General features: G+C 36.7%; 1 protein-coding gene across 4 annotated transcripts in view; it reads right to left on the reverse strand.

Annotated features, from left to right (window-relative positions):
* Nucleotides 1-4176: 4176 nt before the first annotated feature.
* FAM174A (family with sequence similarity 174 member A) overlaps nt 4177-21001 on the reverse strand; it is a 45326-nt gene continuing 28501 nt past the window's right edge. Inside the window, exons 3-4 of one of the 4 annotated variants that reach the window (XR_008463774.1) lie at nt 6790-7098; nt 4177-5337 (exon numbers count right to left, since the gene is read on the reverse strand). Coding sequence is in view for 1 of the 4 variants with exons in the window: in XM_054185365.1 (XP_054041340.1) it covers nt 7044-7098 (55 nt within the window). In the remaining 3 variants the exon portion in view is untranslated. The other 3 variants (XR_008463775.1, XR_008463776.1, XM_054185365.1) reach the window with 3 other exon arrangements.

Consider the following 21001-nt stretch of genomic DNA (forward strand, 5'->3'; position numbering starts at 1 on the left):
CACAGTATTGGTATCACGAATGTGACTACTTGCAGCAGAAAGTGGTCACTTTGACCTTCATGTTGAACGTAATGATGGACAGGTACCTATTAAGTAATCTCTGTTCTGCATTAGTTAGAAATACATTCTGATCATAATAACATCTAAGTTATTAAAATGTCATATGGCCTAAATTCTCAGCAGACATTCAGCTAACAAAAAAGACCAGAAGAGTGCTTGAACGATGTCTTGCATTTCACTATAGCTTTTCATTTATGTCCTATTCGACTCCCAAAGCTGCAGATCAAGCTGATGCGCATAAAGTGGTGAATAATACTATAGGAAATATGACTCCTTGGAAAGGATGCATTACTGGACTAGCTCATTTGTCTGGAAAGTTTTGGGGATATCAAAACATGAAAATGCATGAGCTTTTGGGTTTTAGAGTAAAATATTTCTTTCTTATATCCAATCTAAATCTAACATTTTTTATTTTAAAAACAGTGCTCCTTGTCCTCTCAATACAGGCCTTGCTGAAACTTTATATATAGAAGGGCTGCAATAAGATGACCCCAGAGCCTTCTCTTCTCCAGGCTGAATAATCACAACTCTCTCAGCATGTCTTCATAGGAGAGGTGGTCCGGTCCTCTGACCATTTTCATGACCATTTTTGCCCTTCTCCGGACCTACTCCAACAGGTCCAAGTCTTTCTTGTACTATGGACCCCAGAGTTGGATGCAATACTCCAGGTGGGGTCTCATGGGAGCAGAGTACAGGAGGAGAATCACCTCCCTTGACCTGCTTGCCACACTTCTTTTGATACAACCTAGGATACAATTGGCTTTCTGGGCTGCAAACACACATTGCTGGCTGATGTCCAGTTTTTCATCCACCGATATTCCCAAATTGTCTGCAGGGTGGCTCTAAATCCCTTCAGCCCCCAGCCTGTATTGATATTGGGGGTTGCCCTGACCCAGATTCAGGACCTTGCATTTGACCTTCTTGAACTTCATGAGGTTCACATGGGCCCACTTCTCAAGGCTGCCAAGGTCCCTCTGGATGGTATCCCTTGCTTCAAGTGAATCAACTGCAGCCCTCAGTTTGGCGTCATCTGCGAACTTGCTGAGGGTGCACTCAATCCCAATGTCTGTGCCGTGAATGAAGAAATTAAATAACACTATTCCCAGTACAGACCCTTGAGGGACACCACTTGTTACTGGTTTCCACTTGGACACTGAATCATTGGATGTAACTCATTGGACATGGCGATCCAGACAGTTGCTTATCCATCTAACAGTCCCTCCATAAAGCCCATATCTTTCCAAGTTAGAGGTAAGAATGTTGTGGGGGAGTGTATAAAAAGCCTTACAGAAATTTAGGTAGATGACATCCATAGGTCTTCCCCTGTCCACTGATGCAGTCACTTAATTGTAGGAGGCCATTAGATTATTCAAGCAACATAAATGTCTCAGAAGGTGGTCCAACAGCCAACAGCAGGAAATGAAGAGTTAATTTGGCTAATCAAAACCCTGGGGAGTAAAATCTGACTGCAGTACTGTTTATCTCCAGATTGGCAGATTTACCTTAGTGGACATTTAGCACTTAAAGTCTTGAACTCCCTTCTGGAGTCAGATGTTTATGCCTGGCCTTTCTCCAAAAATACTTCTGTCAGCAACAGGCACTCGTTTTTAACCAATACTCAACAGCTGACCATTTTGCCTTTGCCATTTCTTCTTCTTCATGGGGAAATTTGAACCCACAGCTTCTTCTCTGCCCCCACTCCCACTCACCCTTTGATTTCTGCACCTGAATATGACAGAGACTCTTACTGCGTATGAAAGCCACCTTGTCGACATGCATTGAAATCTGTAGTCATGCCAAGTTCTCATTTTGCATGGAGTATTAAGCAGGTCAGGGAGGAGGAGACCTCCTGAATCTTTTTTCAGGCATTTTGTGAATGAGGAAAGAGATACATAGTCTCACTGACTGATACTAGAAGGATTTAGTCATTGAGCATCAAATGGGAAAGAAAACAAACCACTGTCACTCTTGAGACTGAGGAAGAGTAAAACATTTCTAGGTCTTCTTTCAGGGTCAAGAAACTTTCCCTCCAGGTGTTATGCACTGACACTGGAAACAGCTGAAATAGCGTCTCTGAACCTCTCTCCCTCTTGTTCCCTCAGCTGTTTATTATGGGCTTCCTACTCACATTTTCCCATCCCCCATCTGAGCCGACCAAACAGACCAGATGAGAGGGGTGAATCCGAGCCATGTGGAGGGACTGCACACTCACATCAGAGCTCTTGTGATGCCTTATCTGTGGGGACTGTCACCTCCAGTGGGTGGCATTTCTGAAAAGTTATTGGCGAACAGTGTTTTGAATCATTTCATGTGTATTTGCAACCACGTCTGCAATGTATTACTCAGTCTCTAATTCTGTTCTGATATTCAGGCAGCTGACTGTCCATCATATTTTTCATATCCAAAGCCTGTTCTCTTTCAGAGAAGCAAGGACTCTCTAAGAATGAGCACTGCTGTGAACAGTCTTGGGGGAAGCATGAGAACCAACTAATATTTTTAAGTGCAGACAAAAGAAAAAAAAAAAAGCTGCTTTTCTGTATCCAGGCTGAGGAAAAAAGTATTTGATGCACTTTGTGAGCTCTGTATAAAAACAAAGGTTGGCACAACTAAAGATTATGCACATCAATTCCACTTAATTGACTTCTTACATGGTTTACATTTCTGTTAAGTTAGTTGATTAACAGAGCTTTCATATCACTGTTACACTGTATTCTCTGGAGCTATCCAAGTTTTGGTCCCCAGCCCTTATAAGGCAGGAAACGCCCCTCCTTCTGCTTCAGAAAGGAGTAACAATTCAGCATCCAATTGAGATAGTGTAGCTATTTTAGTAGTATTGTAATATTTTTCCCTCAAGGAGATGAACTGCATAACCCACGAGATTGGGCTGATGCTATGTTTCTACACATCATGAAAACCTAATATATAGAACCTTTTGAAGATTTCTCTAAGGTTATATCATACTTACCTACAGCTTGCAAAGCATGTTACTGTCACAAAATTTAGTCCTCTAAGGGTATGCTCACTTTAGTGAAAACCAGTGCATTTATAGAGAAAAAAAAAATAAGACACTGGGATCCCTACTACATGAGTTTCAGGGGTTTACCTTAGCTAGCTCCACTCTGGTTCCAAGGACTGAATTACCATCAGTGGCTGAAGACGGGTAGGTGCATTCCTAGAATGCATCTTCTTTCTTCCATTCAGTGGTACGAACTAAAGAATGCTAAACAGGGACAGTTTGGAGTTTTGTTTCAAAAGTGCTAAAAGCAAGCTTACACAGAGAAGTGGAAGTTTCTGAAACAAACCATTAAGAGTTTGTTGTCATCCTCTCCTAATCATTAGATTTTCTCAAAGGCAGCTCCAAAAACTTGTCTAAACCCTCTGTTATTTCTTATTTACATGGCATGACAGAGACATATATATGTATACTCTCTTGCCTAGTCCAAGCTAAAAGACACTAAAATTAAAACAAACAAAAAAGTCTTTGCACCTTAAATGAAAATCATTTTGGTCTTTTCATAAAAGCATCCAAGAAATATTACTGTTTTTTTTAAGTTTTAATTTTAAAACCTTCTAAATTTGTATATATGTAACATAATTCTGATAGGTAAAAACAGTTTGCATTTGAGCAAGTATTAAGTGTCCACATGTATTAAATTAAATTTTTTAAAAACTCCCTCACCACTTATCTGTGAATGCTGCTTAAAATTCATTAGACTTTGCTGTTGTTTAGATTTTCTCTTTAATTAGTTTTCAGACTGTACATTCTTTATAATTACCCCAAGCAAGATAAAATGAGAAAGTTTAATACACTCCATTTGTGCAATGAACTGAATCATTTGTGGAAGGTGCTGTATGATTAAGGTAGGTTTGTTGCTGACATACCATTTTGCATTTGATTACTGTTCACGTATTGCAATGTCTAATTTAGGGTCCTATTGTATTTTGTGGATATATCTTCGAGACATGCTAGAAATGCCCTCAGCTATCAAAACAAAAAAGCCAGAATAATTTTTGAAAAATTTGTTTCATTCAAAATGCAGAAACCATTTAGTTTTGATTGTTTAGGGTTTTTTTTGGTTTGTGTTTGTTTGGTGGGGTTTTTTTTGGGGGGGGGATGTTGGTGGGTGGGATGTTCAATAACTTGTGATTTTAATGAATTTTTCTACTAATAATGAAATCTCTTCTTTTGGACATGTACTGTTATTGGATCCTAACCTGTTACAAACCATTGATTTTGATCTGAGGATTGTAAAATTTATTGAAATCAATTATATTTTAATGAAGCCCATCATCACAAGAAAAATTGCTGTAATATCGTCTATACTAATGTTTGTTCACAACCTTCATGAAAGGTTACAAATAAAACACTAATAATTATTTAAATATTAATTTTCTTGTTTCCTTTTGGTTTTTAATTTGTTATTTATTTATTTAATGAAGCTATTTATTCTTTGTTTTCCTTATCATACAGAAAAAATGGAAAACCCTGTTTCAGATGTTACATTGTTTTTACTGTTTTGATTCAAACACCAAAACTGAAGGTATTTATTTGAAGAAAAAAAAACAAAACAAAAACAAACCAAAATTGAAATAATATTTTAGCAAATGCAGTACCAGTACATGTGAAGAATGATTCACCTGATAATTTCTCTTATAATAGTTTTCATGCTTAACTAACACAATTGAAGCACATTATTGTATTTAAAAGTATATCCTTATTCTAATGCAGTAAATATGGCTGCAGGTGTAGAATTGCACAACCTGGGCTGACACCCAGTCAGTTAAAGTCTTTGAAAGTTTAGGCCATATTTATATTCCTGGGAAAAAGTAAGGACCTCATTCTTTTCTGCAAAATGATTTTAATTTTTTGTGTTTCAGTAATTATTCCATTCTTTTGTTTCTTACTAGAGCATAAAGAAATTAATTTCAACCTGAATTAAAGCTTATGGATCATGAAAACTGGAGTTTCTGGTTACATTTGCTCTGGGCCTTTAATATGACATTTAAGTATGTGCTTTAAACACAGGCATAGCTGCATGAAACAGGTCTGTAAAGCTGAGCAGTAATAATAGATCCTAATGGATTCTAAGATTTCTTCATGCTTTACAATGAAGTAGGTGCTTGAGTAACAAAATCTGAGTTCCAGGTTTCTTACTATTTCCAGCAAATACCCTCCTTCCCATTCACAGTGAATCTGTCCTTACTGGGACAGCCTAGCCTTAAGAAACAGCTGCTTCTGTTCAGGTACTCCATCTCAGACACTGGCAACTACTGGATCTGTAGAGAAAGAAGGTAGAAAGAGGCAAGTACAGGAATTATTTTCTTTACCTCTGAAAAGCATCATTCAGAAAGTTCCTCAGTTGGAAATTCTACTGTGGCTCTTCTGTTCCCATGGTTATCCCACATCAATGGATTTTTCCTTCCTGAATTTACATCTGTAGGGTTTTCAGGCATAACACCCTTTTGCAAAACGTCTGGCAATCAATTTTAAATTTATAGTAGGTAGAAAATATCTTCCTTTGAAGCCTGATGTCTTAATTTAGGGGTGTTATGGTAAGTGTTGAACAATTGTTCTCTGTAACTTTCTATCATATTTATGCCTTTATAGATGTTGACTGAAGGGTATGTTTCTGTAAGGAATTCTCAAGAATGACTACTGTATTCTGAGTATAATGATAAATAACATTGCATCGTGTCTATTTTTTTAAATTTTCCAAAAAGTAGATTCCAAACAAATTTTGTTTGGAAACAACCAAAAAAGCTCTGGGAAGTTCCCACTTCAGACGAACGTGCATTTTCCATTTTGCCACCCTACGCCATCTATCTGCTGATGCAGTTACAGCTTGAGCTCCCTCACAAATCCCAGGGAAATTATTAAATTCTAAAACGAATTAACCTGAGTTCTTACACAAGTAGCTATAGAAAGGTACTTGTTTAAGTAGCTTTCTTGTGAAAGAAACCCAATATACACCTGGATATTCTGCACACAAAGTGGATAACAGACTATTGAGAACTACTTTCTCTTGCTGGCGAGTAAACCAATGACGTGTTAGGGAGGCACACAGAGAAAAAATCTTGGGCCGTGATGTGCTCCAATATCGTGCAGCTAAGTTAAAGAGCATCGATCTTGCAAAGAAATGGCTGTATGAAAGACAATGAGAAAAACTGGACTGAGACCATACAGCAGAGAGTGTGAGAGGAAGGCAGGTTGAACCACCTTGGAAAACCTAATCTCTGACTCTCTTTGGTGTGTTTCTACAAGAATTGGGTGCATTGCTTCTACAAAGCTATGAAATCTGACATTACAGACTCATCAAGAGAAGATGTTTATATCTAAAAAATGTGACCAAAAATAGAACCCAAGCTGAGTTCCCATTGAGTTCCAGAACTATCATAAACAGAGTCCAACAACTGCAAAAATATCCTAAAAAAGAAAAAAAAAACATGTCACTTAGACATGACCCTTATCTCTCATTTTCTCAGATAAACAGCTTCAGCACTTCCTGCTTCTTATCCATATGAAAGCCTTTGTGGGTCTCTAAAAGATACACGTCTCTGAGAGGTCTGTTTTTTTTTTTTTTTTTTTTATAATGTGGAAATTGTAACCTGTCTAAAAGAAAAAAACCCAGATATTAAAAGCTCTGCAGGCAGCAAGTTAGACTAGAATTGCAGCTAGAAAATTCCCAGTGTTTGACAGTTTACAAAGGCTTTATTGAAATAGGTACATACTTCAGTGCACTGTTAGTTGAAAGAAGTATTTCAGATGTAGTCTTGTTCTATGGTCTTCTAGAGGAATTTATGAGAGACTAGGAAGGTGTTCATCTCTGGTACGTCTTGGTTTTATCAAATATGTAGTATTTCTTAGGGGCCAGATGAGAAATCCAACGCTTGGTATTTGCCTCTCATGCCTTCAGCTTCTGAGAAGGGCTTTGTTGAAATCTCAATGAGCTTCTTGTGTTCAGTTTTGACAGGCAGTTCTTCAACTAATTCCTTTCTTGAAAAGCTGACGTCGTCCAGTCGCTACCAGAATTTTTTTGTCTGTAAGGAATGAAGGTAAATCAAACAGAATACAATTTTTTTTTTTTTTTTTCAGGTATCTTTTTTTTAATACTTCAGAAAGAAAGCAGGGTTTCTGTCTGGTATTTCATATGTGGGATATTCACCCAGAGTAAATGCAAATGTTTTATTGGAATCAAATTTTTTCAGGAACCCATCACAGTCAAATGCTTCAAGAAGTCAGCACTTTAGGATTTTAATAAGTACCTAATCTAAGCTTGTTTTCATCTTCATAAAAGTAATGTTGAGTGCTTTGCAATGTATCTGTTCAAAATAATGTTCAGGGACAGATACCTAGAATAATCCTCTTGATGAACTTGGCAGAACTTCCTTCCTATTTTGCTGTTAGTAACTTTTTTTCTCTGAATAATTTCTCTATTTCACAGCCCAGACACTTACAAAAAAGATGGCTTTGGAGCAGAATAAATGTGTTTAGTCTAACACAGCTGGAGGTCTCCAGTTTGCAAACTGTATAAGGCTTGGATGATCAGCAGCAGAACCAGATAGACATATAAATATTTGGAATATTATATGACTATCCTTATCACTACTGCTATCCTTATTTGGTGCTATTTAATGAATATATTGGAATCACTTCTGTGTAGATACAGACTATGTGTTTTACTATTTGTAATCAAGCCCAGAATACATTCAATATATTTCCCGTATTTCCTCAATTTAAATGTTTTCTAGGACTGCTATCTTAAAGTATTTTATATTCTCAGTATCCCCATAGCTTTAAGTGACATAAAAAGTTGAAAGTGTTCATTCTATGCTGAAACATTTGTTACATGTATGGAAGAGTATAAAAAACTACACTTTCAGAAATGCAGAAATGATGGTATTTATTACATTAGTTTCAACTTGAAAGTATCTTCCGTAAAGCATTTAAAACAACTGGAAACTCATAATGTTACTGATATTCATAGACACCATGAAATTTGTATTCCAAAATGTTATCAAAGCAAGGTGACGCGTGACACAGTGCCGTGTTTTCATATTTTCAGTAAGTTCCTTTTACGTGAGTAAATGATGCTTCCTAAGACATCTATAATTTAACTAAAATGACATGGCCAGCTTAATATTTTGAACTCCTTGACATAGTAGCATAAACCATAAAACTAAACAAAACACACAAAATCAATCAAGAGTGACTGGGAAAGAGCATGTGACATTTCTTAGTAATGTCTTGTAGATATGGAATAGCTGAGAGTTTAGACAGGTTTTTGGGCTGCCATTGAGTGTATCAAACGGCTAGGAGAGGATAGCAACAGACTCCCAACAGTTTATTTTAGAAAGCTCCATTTCTCAATGTAATCTTGCTGTTAGCAAGAGAAAATTGAACAATTCAAATTGTCCTCTAATTCTCTTAGGAAATATTCTTTTCCTGTCATCCTATTACTTAATTATATAGATTATATCAATAATAATTTACAGAGATTACACTGTGCCTGAACTAACAGCATATGTCCTTTGCTAATTTATTACATCCATTTAAAAAAGACTTTTTTTGCTTTATAATCAGAAACCTAACTAAGAATATACTAGTTAATCATTCATAAAAAACCCCATCAATTATATCAAAAATAATTAAACTTTTAATGCAAAAATAATCGTAAACCCCATCTAATTATGCTACCCTCTGTTTAAATTCCCTGTCTGTCTTTGTCTTGGCTTTTTGGTTAAATTCGTATTTCTTTTTTCCACCTAGAAGCAGACTATTATCCAAATAGATGGGAAATTCAACCTGTGTTATGATTTGCCTTTATCAAAGTGATTTTGCTTTTGAATTTGGCATTTACTAAAGAACTCATGTTTATGCAAAAAAATTCGGACCAGCTCCACCCATTCTGTTTTTGTGACTGCCAATTTTTCTGCTGTGTTTTGTAGCTTGAACAACTGTCAGTAATGGATAGATTTTAACAACTTCCTTTTATTGTTTCTAGCAAAGACAAAATAAAACAAACCTCTTTCCCCAAATTCCTAGAGAAAATATAAATACAACATATCACACATTTTTCATAGCAGTTATGAAGAACAGACTTCAACAACATTTTTACAGAAATGTCTGCCTAGCTTCCTTTTCTTCAGTCACTTGTACAATGGATGTTCTGTAACTTAATGTAATGTAATTTAATTTCCTATTTAAACTCGAATTCAGGAGATATCCATTTAATCCATGCAAACAGACTTTTGGAGTGGGCTTCTGTCATACAAAGCCAGACAACTGTGATGTATGCTTTGTTTGACAACTTAAATTGACGTAGACATTTTTGTAAAAAACTTTATTTTCCCATTAAAGTTATGAGTGATGGAAGGTGTGAAGTGATTCTGTCTGGTTTCAGAACTAAGGCAAAGAACTAAGTGCAGAGGATGAATCTAGGAAATTAATATTTAACTGTTTGTATTATCAATCCATAAGTAAATATTGTTTATAAAACAAAAAATCTTCCTTTCAAGAAAAACTGGTTAAGTGATATCTTTTAAAGTTACAGTTTATTTATACTTCTTTGCAGTAAAACTTAGGTATTGTCAACAATAAAAATCACTTACACTATATTAGACAACATAAAAGTTATGTAGTATAGATATGCATTCAGAGCCAGTGAAGTGAAAATCATTGACTGGTAAGTGTCCATGACTAATTAGATTTATGCAACTATAAACCTAGCGGTACTTATCCAGAAAATGATTAAAGAAAAACATCTGAAGACTATCTTACAGGAAAAATACCCTCATGTTGCTTTCTGTTTATTCATATTCACTACACGGCAGAAGAAAGAGCATATGTCCTAGAAATTCAGCCTGGTTTTTGGTTTTGGTTTTGGGTTTTTAGTGACACATTAGTAAAATAAGGCAGACAAATACAATGAACACATTAATGTCAGTATAGTCTAAATTAACAGGAGCAGAAAAAACATATTGAATCGCTGTAAGGCAAGTCGTGAAGTACAGAAGTAAAAGAGAGATTTTTTTAGACCTAAGAATGGCTGTGGAGGATTTATCATACTCCACATCTGCAGCCATGGTGCCTTATGCTGTCAGTATCTGGAAAATAAGCTATAATGAGCTTTAGGAACAGAGGCGATAGCATCACAGGACAGATAATTGAGGCTGGAAGAGCCCTCAGGACATCTCTAGCCCAGCCCCCCACTGCAGCAGAGCAGTGTTGGACCAGAGGAGTAATGACAAATATTTGCCTCCTCCAAGCAGGGCCAATTCCTCTCACACTGGTGTTCTGTGAGGATGCTAGCTCATGGCAGTAAGTTTTTGATAGCCAATGTTTGGAGGAAATGTCCAAAGAGTGTTGGTGTTGGCTTCTACACTCTACCCATTGCCTTATTGAGACAGTGTTAGAACTTTCAATGGAACTTTGTGCTGTAAATTAAGCAGTGACAGGTAGTATTCAAGTACTAAAACTCAACAAGCTATTCTATGTTAAATGACTATAATGTTAAAATGATCACAGGCAATTTTAGGGGACCAAAAACTATCTCCTAGAAAATTCTCAGAGCCAGTTTTCAAGTTAGAAAGGACTCAAAACCCATTCCAATAGGCAGCTTGCTATCCTGTTTAGTAGGTAAAATATGTTTAGGTATAAGGATGTAGGCTTTGTAGTGCCAGAGTGACAGAAAGCAGCCCAGGTTGTGTTCATTAGCCATGTTTAAAAAGGAAAATTAGTCTCCTGAATCACTGCCATAAATCTGAGAAATCGAAACGTAAGCAAAGACTTGTATCTTTATCAGGGCTTATTTTTCCCCTCCTGTCTTTTAATAGATCTGCTAGATCTGACTACTTTTTCTTCCCTTTTCCTTTCTGCCTTATGGTGGATAAGCTGGTCCCCATAAAAATGAGGATTAAAATCGTTATCATTTTCCAGTATTCTATTATGTTTAACTAGTTCTTCTACTGCCAATTCCTTCAACACCATTTTTTTTCATATAAGCATATACACAGAGGGTGAAATAGGAGATAGTTAAAGCTTTTTAAGAACAGTCATCACCAACTGCAGTAGAGATACTGCAATACTTGTGTTAATGATAATATTGTTAGAATGTTCTGAATGGTCAAAACATTAACCACTGGCTACAGACCTGTTAGTCTAACTACAGTTCCTGGAAAAATTATGTGGAAGATCATACTGGGTGCTACTGAAAGGCATTTAAAGGTCAATGCAATCATCAGGCACAGTCACCATGGGTTCACAAAGGAAAAGTCCTGCTTAGTTAATCTAATATTCTTCTAGGATAATGTTGCCTGCCTTGTGGATGAAGGGAACGTGGTACATGTAGTTTTTCTGGATTTTAGTAAGGCTTTTGACAGTGTCCCTCATAGCATCCTTCTGGACGAGTTGTCTGACTATGAGAACAAGTACGCAGTGCACTGGGTGATGAACTGGCTGAATGTCAGGGCTGGTGGAAGAGCTGGAAGGCATGTGAAGAGTGACTGAGAACCCTGGGTTTGTCTAGTCTGGAGAAAAGAAGCCTGAGAGGTGCCCTCATTGCTCTCTATTGCTCCCTGTGGAGAGGGAGGTGCTGAGCTCTTCTGCCCGGCATCCAGTGATAGGATGTGTGGGAATGGCTCAAAGCTGCGCCAGGGGAGGTTTAGACTGGACATTAAGAAGCATTTCTTTACCGAGAGGGTGCTCAAACACGGGAACCGCCTTCCTAAAGAGGTGGTTGATGCCCCAAGTCTGTCAGTGTTTAAGAGGCATTTGGACAATGGCCTTAATGATATGCTGTAACTTTTGTTCAGCCCTGAAGTGGTCAGGCAGTTGGACCGGATGGTTTTTGTAGGTCCCTTCCAACTGAAATATTCTAGTCTAGTCTATTTCAGAGCCTCATGCAATGCTGCTAATACTATGTGCTACTCTACCCACAATATATGCTATGCTCTTGGCCAAATTTTATTGCTAACACTTCAGAAATAAATGATCCTTCTGCCATACTAGATTGCCTACTAAGAGCACAGTCTTTTATCACACTTACAAACTTAGTTTGAACAAAAGTCTTTCCTTTTAGCTGGACAATCACAGAGTACTTGTTAGGTACCTGCCTTTCCAAAAAGTTTGATATGTTTTTTCAGAACACAGCAGAGAACAGTGAATTATTAAAATGTCTAAAATTTGTTTCTGCTTCTTAAGAACTTCCTTTACTGAATATTAATTACTTTGGAAGTATGGACCAAAAAAAAAAGATTATTGAAATAAAAACATTTCGACAAAGTTATAATTTGAAAGAACTTTAGAACTTTAACATGACTTTTATCATGCACAAAACCTAAATTGTTGGGACCAGGTAGTCTAAAAATTTCACAGGAATAAAATTTTCTTCCAATGTCTGCATACCTGATGTACTCACAAAAGTCAACACGATTGTTGTGTACAATGTTTTTCCAGTTTCTGCTGGAGAATCTTCATACATAATAACAGCTTGTGCAGTTTTATAGGAATGTGCACTGCCAGTTTGGCCAAAGGAAAAAAGCAATTCCATATTCAGTGGAACTAATACATTCTGGTTTCCAGTGTATCAGTCCTGCACACATTGTATTTGCTTTAATAGGCTGAATTTGCAGTTTTCCCCCTTGAGTTCCTCTTCTCTATTTGACTACCTCTTTTTTCTTTCCTTTTTTTTTTCTTCTTTTTTCTTCATTTTTTAGGGAGGTAATGACTTTAAAATACCTCTCTCTGTCATATCTACATGAAATGGAGCATGATCTTTCATTATTAAGAGAGGCTACCAGAAAGACTTTTGTACTCATGGAGATTATGTAGTCATGAAGCTTGCTTCCTTAGAAGGCCAGGCTAAAAGTAGGAACTTACCTACAATAACAATTTCTTTGCAATACGGTGTAATCCAATTGAGAGCCCAATAAAAATGCAGGTGCTTTCTAATATTTCATTCTACTGGGAATAATTTTTTTGCGTCAAGAAATTGCACGACAGACATTATTCAGCTTTACAGTAATTGTTATTAAAATGAAAGATGACTGAAAAAGGTGTAATTTACTCACAATTAAAAACGTTTTGGAATAGGATTCTATGAAGCATAAAAAAGGTCTTTAAAATCCATCCAGTTGCACAAAATGTTTCCAATGTGTATGCGTATTCATTAGTTTTTTAAGTACTGTATTTATTAATTTTTATGTATTGTATTTATTTGTTTTTATGTATTGTATTCTTTCCAAAACATATTTTGGAATACCATGGTTTTTGGTAATGTAGATCCAAAGGCAACATACCCTGCATCATGATGAGTGATCAGTACTTCATATTTTTGTTAAATCCCCTATTTTGAATGTTACCCAATAGAAGCTCACACTCAGAAATGAAAATCCAATTTCAAGTGTTTGATGAAATTTAAAATACATAATACAACAATAAATTAAATATTCTTCAAGGGAGGCAAGAATGGCTATTATCAGCAAGGTTAAAATTTATGGAGGGTCTTGTCCTTTTCTTTCCTTGAATGTTTCTTATTCTGTCCTGCTGAATCTCCCTCATATTAAACGTTCTGACAGAAACAGAAAGTAGAGTGCGGAGTTGGCAGATTATAGATATTTTTTGATTTTTACTAATCACCAAACAAGTAGACAAAGCTTTTCCTGATTTTGGAACACAGGAGCAACATGTCTCCTGAGTAATACTACTCAAATAATGCCAGAAGGACACTGGGCAGTATATGAGAGAGCTCTTTGTGATCTACTGTATATGAAAAGAAGTGCCCACTTATTTTCTTGAAGAGAAATAGAAATCATTACAAATGTAGTGGAAATTATAGCTCAATGAAACATGTACGCTGCTCATGTTGCTCATGTAGTCTTAATTCCTGTAGCACATTCACACAGAAAGCTACTGAATTAATGACATAGTGTGTGTGCATGTGTGTGTGAGTAAGAAAAGTAACTAAGAAAGGGAAGAAGGGGAATGGCTATGTCTGGATACGTTAATTATCTGGAAGACTATGAATTTCTACATGCCCTCTCACTTACTCTCTTATATGAGATTTCTTTTCTCATTAAATTGTAGTTTTTGTGAGTGTGGACTTTTGATAAACACTACAGACATGCTTACCTCAACCTGCTCAGGAAACTCCCCTTTTCCAAGATACACAATCTAAAAAAGGACTTGTTCCATTGTTAAAAACAGCTTCAGACAGAAAAGAATGCTGGGACGCTCAGGATTTTTATTAATACAGTAATATTTATCATACATGTCCAATTTTGAAGATGTGCTCACATACAGAAGCATCTTCAGCCTTACTAATGTAACTAACCACACTGGTGAAGAGCAAAGGCTCTTGGGCCAATGTTTGTTCACTAACATATAGCAGGTTAATAAACATGTGCACTGAAGTAAATGAAGTATGACACGCAGTTCCACTAGATGTGTGTAATAAATAGGAGACATATAAAAGGAGATTTACAGAATCTATTACTGTTTCATGCTGGAGAGAAATACAAAATGAAGTCCTAAAGGGGATATATGATTGTAAGCCATAGAATACTAAAAAAGATTGCTTATGCATCACTTTGTTCCCTAGGGGTCCAGTTTAAGGCAGGCCAAGCAGAGGACAATGAAGAGCAGATATAAAAAGTGCTTAAACCTTGGGGGCACAAAAGACCGTTGTACGAATGGATAGTTTATAATCTGAGCAGCTGCTTTACAAAATCAACAGGGAAAAAGAAAGAACTGGAAAATAATAAAACATTAAAGACACATTATTTTTGTTCATCATGAAAAATTCAGTAGAAGAGGTATTACTTAGTGCAACTAAGGTAATTCAGCAAATAATATGTGATTTATCTTTGCCAAACTGGTTGCAGCAATTGACAAAAAATCTGTCCATTTGTCTTACATTCTAAGCTTGCTACAGGCGTTGCCATTAAGTCCTTGTCATTGCTTTTGACATCACAAGTATCTGCCTGTGGAAATGACAGACATGGTGATCAAAGCGTAAATGCAATGTACTGCATAAAAAGTTCACAATCTGCATTTCACCTGTGCAGTCAGCAATGTTCATTTCTGAGAACAAAAAGACTTTGGAAGGTGAGGTTGTACAGGTGTCTGAGCACATGAATCAGAAAGAAAATAAAAGCTGAACAAAAATGTCCAAAGGGCAAATATTCCTGTCTCACCTCTTTGTTTTGATCAGATGTTTCAGATTTACAAAGAGTGCTGACAATAACTGAAACTCTTATGAGGTGAAAGTATATCATGAATAATATGAGTATTTCATGTCTGATATCCATCCCAAAGCACTTGATCATATTTTACAGATTTTGGATCTGAGCCTACAAGTTTTGCTGCAGACTCAGTTTCTTTTTTCCTGGTGTTCCATGCAAGCACAAAAATCTGCCTGCAAACTTATAGGTAGAACTGACCTGGTGAAATTTGGCTTCTCCACAGATGTGTACTTATTTTCTCACGCAAAAGAATATGAAACTCTTGCCAAACACCTTCTTCTGAGGTTAACTCTGCTGGCTGGAAACACTCCCATTCCACAGTGTCCACCATGGCCCTAGCTGGTTGTCACCATCTCCACATCTCTCTCTCGAGGGCAGTCAGGTCAACACTCCCATTCCTGTCTGGGGTAGTTCAAACATCCATCCATCCATCCATCCATCCATCCATCCATCCATCCATCCATCCATCATCCTCTACCCCCATTTAATCATAAAACAAACACAACTGCTTTATATGAAGGGACTAACTACCCTGTGCCAGAGGGAAATAAGAAACAGATGAGCAGAAATAATATCACATCTCTGCACACTGAATATTTGCCCATCCCTCCTATAAATACAGTCTGCTAAAGGTTTGAACAGGTCTTCAGGTGTCTGACATATTCCCAAAAGAATTTAAATTACAGTTTTTTCCTCTTGGTTGAGAAGCTGGCTTCCAGAATAGCTAATTTAACAAAACTTTGCAGCAATGTACTCTATTGAAATTTTAAGCATCCGAAGGCTGGAGGAAAGCTTATACTTACAATTTAGGCAATCAGCCACTCTTTCAAACTGATGAATGTTTACTCCTTTGCAGTAAAACCCTAATGATTTTTAAACTATGAAATTATATATATTTCTTAGCTTCCTATTCCATTCTTCACTACATCAGCATACAGAGTTGCTGCTTTTGATATAAAGCTTTGAGGTTTGTTTTTTTTTTTTTTTTAATTTCTTTTTTTTTCATTGTGAGTATGCTGAGTTTTCTAGAGAGGAAAGAAGAATTTATTAGAGCACATTCCAGGACATGACACATATAAGTCTACAGTCATTTCTACAGTCTACAAGGTTTTGCAATAGGGGCAGAAAGTAGTCCACTGATGTCTGACACGACTGGTCTATTTATCAATAATTTCTGTCCTGACACCTTCATTTCTTCTACCTAACAACTAAAACAAGATAGTAGGACTCAGTGTCCCTCTTTATCTGCTATTGTGGAACTATTTCATTTCCTGAAATGACAGGAGAAGGAAGGAAGAAGTTTGTCAGGACACTGCCAGTCTGAAGAATTAGCACAATGAACTAGCAAAACCAATCTGCCATTTTTATAGTGTTTAATTAGTAGCTCTTGGACCTGAGTCACAGTCACAGCCAGTGTTTGACTTTGAATGTCACTCAGGTTGATTTTTCACATAGCAAATATTCTTTGGTAGCAGTATTCACTCTCAGATGACATTCAAAGAGCAAGAAGAGTACTGGCAAGCCTCAGTAAGAGAATCTGGGGGTGACAAAGGTTAATAGGAGAAATCAAAGCATACAAGGCCTTTTGTAAGGCTTCAACTGATAAATATGGTTGGCTTTCTGTGGGGCAGAAGGGAAGGAATTCACATTTTTTCCCAGCCCCTAAGCTGTATCCTATTTTGCCTATCTCCTTGAACCAGTCATAGCACAGCCATTCTCAATGTTTCCTCAAGAAGCTTTCCATTTAATTGCTGAGCAAGTTTATTCTTTGTGTGCCAGACATAACGTGGCAGCAGAGTCTTTGGGCATGTTCTCGAGTAAGGAATATACAAGCACAGTCACAGACCCAAATATTTTCAAGAATAATGCAATTGGCTTTGTCTGAGAAGGGTGAAGAGTTGTGCTAATACAGAAAAGGGCTGTAACCTTTGAGGAAAGGAGGGAGGGAGAGAAAGAGAATGGATGAAAAAAGATGAGTTAAGCAGGATCTGCAAAAAGTGCTAGGAAATGACACTAAATATGGAAGCGCAAATGATATGTTATAAAGTGATGTGTTGTCCACAGAATTAATAATATGACCTAAGATAGAGGACAAAAAGTTCACTATAAGAGTACTCCTTTTCTGTATGTAAACACACTCACACACAAAAGAAATTCCAGCCCTCGTACTTCCCATTCCTGGGGGGTTTCCAGCATCTGTACCCCCCTCCACCTTTCGATTACTGACCCAATGGTCACAACTGAGGTGGGTGTGTGGCCAGCACTGGCGTAGAGGGAGGAGGGAGCTGAGATTTTGCTTGCGTATTACCCTGCTGTGACCATGTATTTCTGTAACGATTTGGGCATCTCATCTCCCAACATATAGACAGATGCAGCAGAGAGAAAGAGAAGTGAAAAAACCCCAATAAAGTTCCAGACATCTCTGCTACCCAGCACATATTTTAGTTCCTTATTCATATCTATTTTAGTATTTCACGTTTAATGGTTCACTTTTCATCTGAGAGTCTGTCTAAACGCCTTCAAGGCTACCCATAAAGAGGTCTAAAGCTACATTTTTAGAACAAAAGTAAGTATTATTGGTTTTAAAAGAAAGTTCTTTTTTTTACAGACAGACATGCTTGTTAAACCTCTATTCCACTCCTCTCTTAAAAGTTTGACCACCAGTGTCGCAACAAGAGCCAAATTTTTCTGAAAATCCATCAGCTATTGAAGTGCCTAAATGGGAATGAGAATTTTCTTAAAATCTAGTTCCAGATGTGCTGAGCCAAATAATGTCTTGCTTGAAGTCTAAACATCAGGTTTATGGGAACTACAGAATCAAGCTTGTGCAAGCAAAACCTCAGATTTGCCTCCAGTAATTGAATTTCAGGAAAACCTCTTCTAGGCTTGTAATTAATGAAAAAGAAACAGACTTGTGGAGTTTGGGGTAAATAAACAAAAGGTTGACCAGGTTATACAAGGGTATTTTTGCTTTTTGGATACTCCCAATAGCACAAGAATTGTTGTTCTCTCAAATTAGGACAAAATTGAAATAGATAGACATTTTGCAGATGCAAATATGCTCTGACATTATTTTTCAGAATTCACTAAAATGAAATATTTCATTGCTTTAAACCAATATTTGAATATTAGACTCAGTGTTTCAAATGAAATTTCAAATGAAATTTGGACATAAAATGGAAAGACAAATGCCTACTTGAGACTGGAATTTTTGCTTCAGTTCAGGAATTGAAATAAGTGTGACTTTTTTTGCTTGGAACAAGAATTATAAAACATTTTTAAAAATAGAAAATATTTTTGTGGAAATAAACATTTTTCCATATAAAAATTTATCTTCAACAGATTATATATTTGGCTAGCAACATTTCCATACTCATACTTTTAGTATGAAGTCATAGGTACTCATATCTGACAGTTGGATCCTCCATAGTCATCCCCATATTGAAATATTTTGACAAGTGTCTCCAATGAGCCCATATTTGTTTTCTACCAAATTAGGGTATTTTTTTTTTCTCATGCAAAACTTAGTAAAATATTTGTTTGAAACATAACCATGCTGTTCTGACCCATATTAACTCCTGAATTATGCCTTAAAATTGTCTGGAGAATATACACTGAGCAGAACTGTCTCAGGGGCCAGCAGTAGTATGATAAGTTAACTTCCAGCACCTAGAAATGTTTCTACAAAATATTTAATCTAATGTTGTTTTGAGTCCTTGCTGATTTAAAAGCTACAGAACAAGACTGATGACAATCCAGTTTGTTCTGAAATTTTCTAAATGAAATATTCTGAAAACGTGTTCGTAGCCAAATACCTTCATTCATTTCCTTCTATGTAAACACTGTAATTTCTATGGAAAGTGTACATAAACTTTGTGTGGAATTTCAACTATCTCTAAGTATAGATTCCCTATTCCATACATCTTGACTTGGTTATAGCACAAATACATTAAACATGGGAAAATTCAATGACGTTGGCATGACATGCTCACACCTGAGACAGTTCCCATATTTACAAATATGTACCGAGAATACATAAACAGCTTGTGATCTTGCTGACATGTCACACAGTCATCAATAAAAATTCCAGCTAAACTACAGCCTAAATACTCTAATGAAAATTCAAAGAATTAAGCTGCTTTTTAAAAAAAAAACTATTCACCTGCACAAAGTGAATTGAACCAATACACTACTCCAACTATTATGCAGCAATCTGTTAATCACTGATCCCGGAGTGTATATTTATTGCACAGAAGTATATGAGGCCTATTCATGGCCAGCATTATTTTTTTCCTAAAACATAGAATGTCCTCATTTTAGACAGGTGCCTCATGCCAACTGCCTAAGATATGAGAGACTTTTCTTTAGGAAGAAACTTCTTTTTCAGAGGACTATATATGTCACAAAACTGATGCTCTCCTCCTGGGAGAAGCAACTGACCTAATACTGGGTTTTACCGTAATTTAGAATCATAGAATCACAGGATGGTTTGGGTTGGAAGGGATCTTTAAAGACCATCTGTTCCAGCCCCCCTGCCATGGAGCAGGGGCATCTTTAACTAGATTAGGTTGCTCAAAGCTCCATCCAACCTGACCTTGAACACTTCCAGGGATGGGGAATTCCACAACTTCTCTGGGGAACTAGTTCCACTGTCTCATCACTGTTTAAGTAAAGAATTCCTTCCTTATATCTAATCTAAAACTACCCTTTTCCAGTTTAAAACCTTGTCCTAGCTTGCACCGAGAGAACAGAGCTTGCATTTGCACCAGAGCTAAACAAACTGTGAACGAGTTGAGAGACAAAATGTATTGCTGATCACAGAAGATTCATAGACTGTACTGCCATGGCAAAACAAGAAGTGGGAAAATGAAGTAGATGAAGTAAGAAGGGGATAAGACAGTGAAAGCATTCTTTACAAGGAACATGGTATTGCCTGACCTCAATCAAAATCTGTCACAGCTCTCTGACTCCTCTGCCTATTGTGTTGCCAGGATCAGGAGCCGTTTACCTGACCTTCCATAAAAGCTACTGGCTAGGAGAGGTGGCATACCATCTCCTCATACTGTTTTGTGCAGAACCTGAGCCTGTGCCGAGATGTACGCATGGCACTGTTAAGCCTTCAGGTATTTAAAACTTCAAGATTGAAAACTGGGATGTCCAATTTTGTGACTTTGCAGCAACGGAGAATGAATTTTATTAAACTAGATGATGCACTAAGATAAAGAGAATAGCACTTGCATTTAAGACCTTTTTTAAGTCCTTTTAAGAACCTAGCCCTGAAAAGTGACACAAATACATGAGATAAAAAATGGTCTTTAAAGAACATAGTTTGATTTGAAAAATAGAAAAACATTTAGGCAGCAGTATAGTGAAAGAGACTAGGAAATACTAAATACCACTTAAATAAATACAAATAACCTCTGGGTCTTTCAATTTCTTTTTCATGAAGTCTTTCAAAATGTGTTTTAAGGAAACAAAATCCTTGCATTCTTCCTAGCAGACTCTCTTTTTGTTTCTCTCAAAGAATAAAACGACCATCCTCCCGTTTCCAGCACCTGGGTCCTGTCTGAAATCTATTAGGAAAGCTCTGTGACAGCAATGAGGCAGCTGGAAAAATACGCTTACATTAAGTATGGGAACTAATAAGATGGAAAATGACTGCTCTATAGCTGTTCTCAAAATTCACAGTGTATATTGTCTA

This window comes from Rissa tridactyla, chromosome Z (genome assembly GCF_028500815.1).
Source record: "Rissa tridactyla isolate bRisTri1 chromosome Z, bRisTri1.patW.cur.20221130, whole genome shotgun sequence".
In the NCBI taxonomy this organism is placed as follows: domain Eukaryota; kingdom Metazoa; phylum Chordata; class Aves; order Charadriiformes; family Laridae; genus Rissa; species Rissa tridactyla.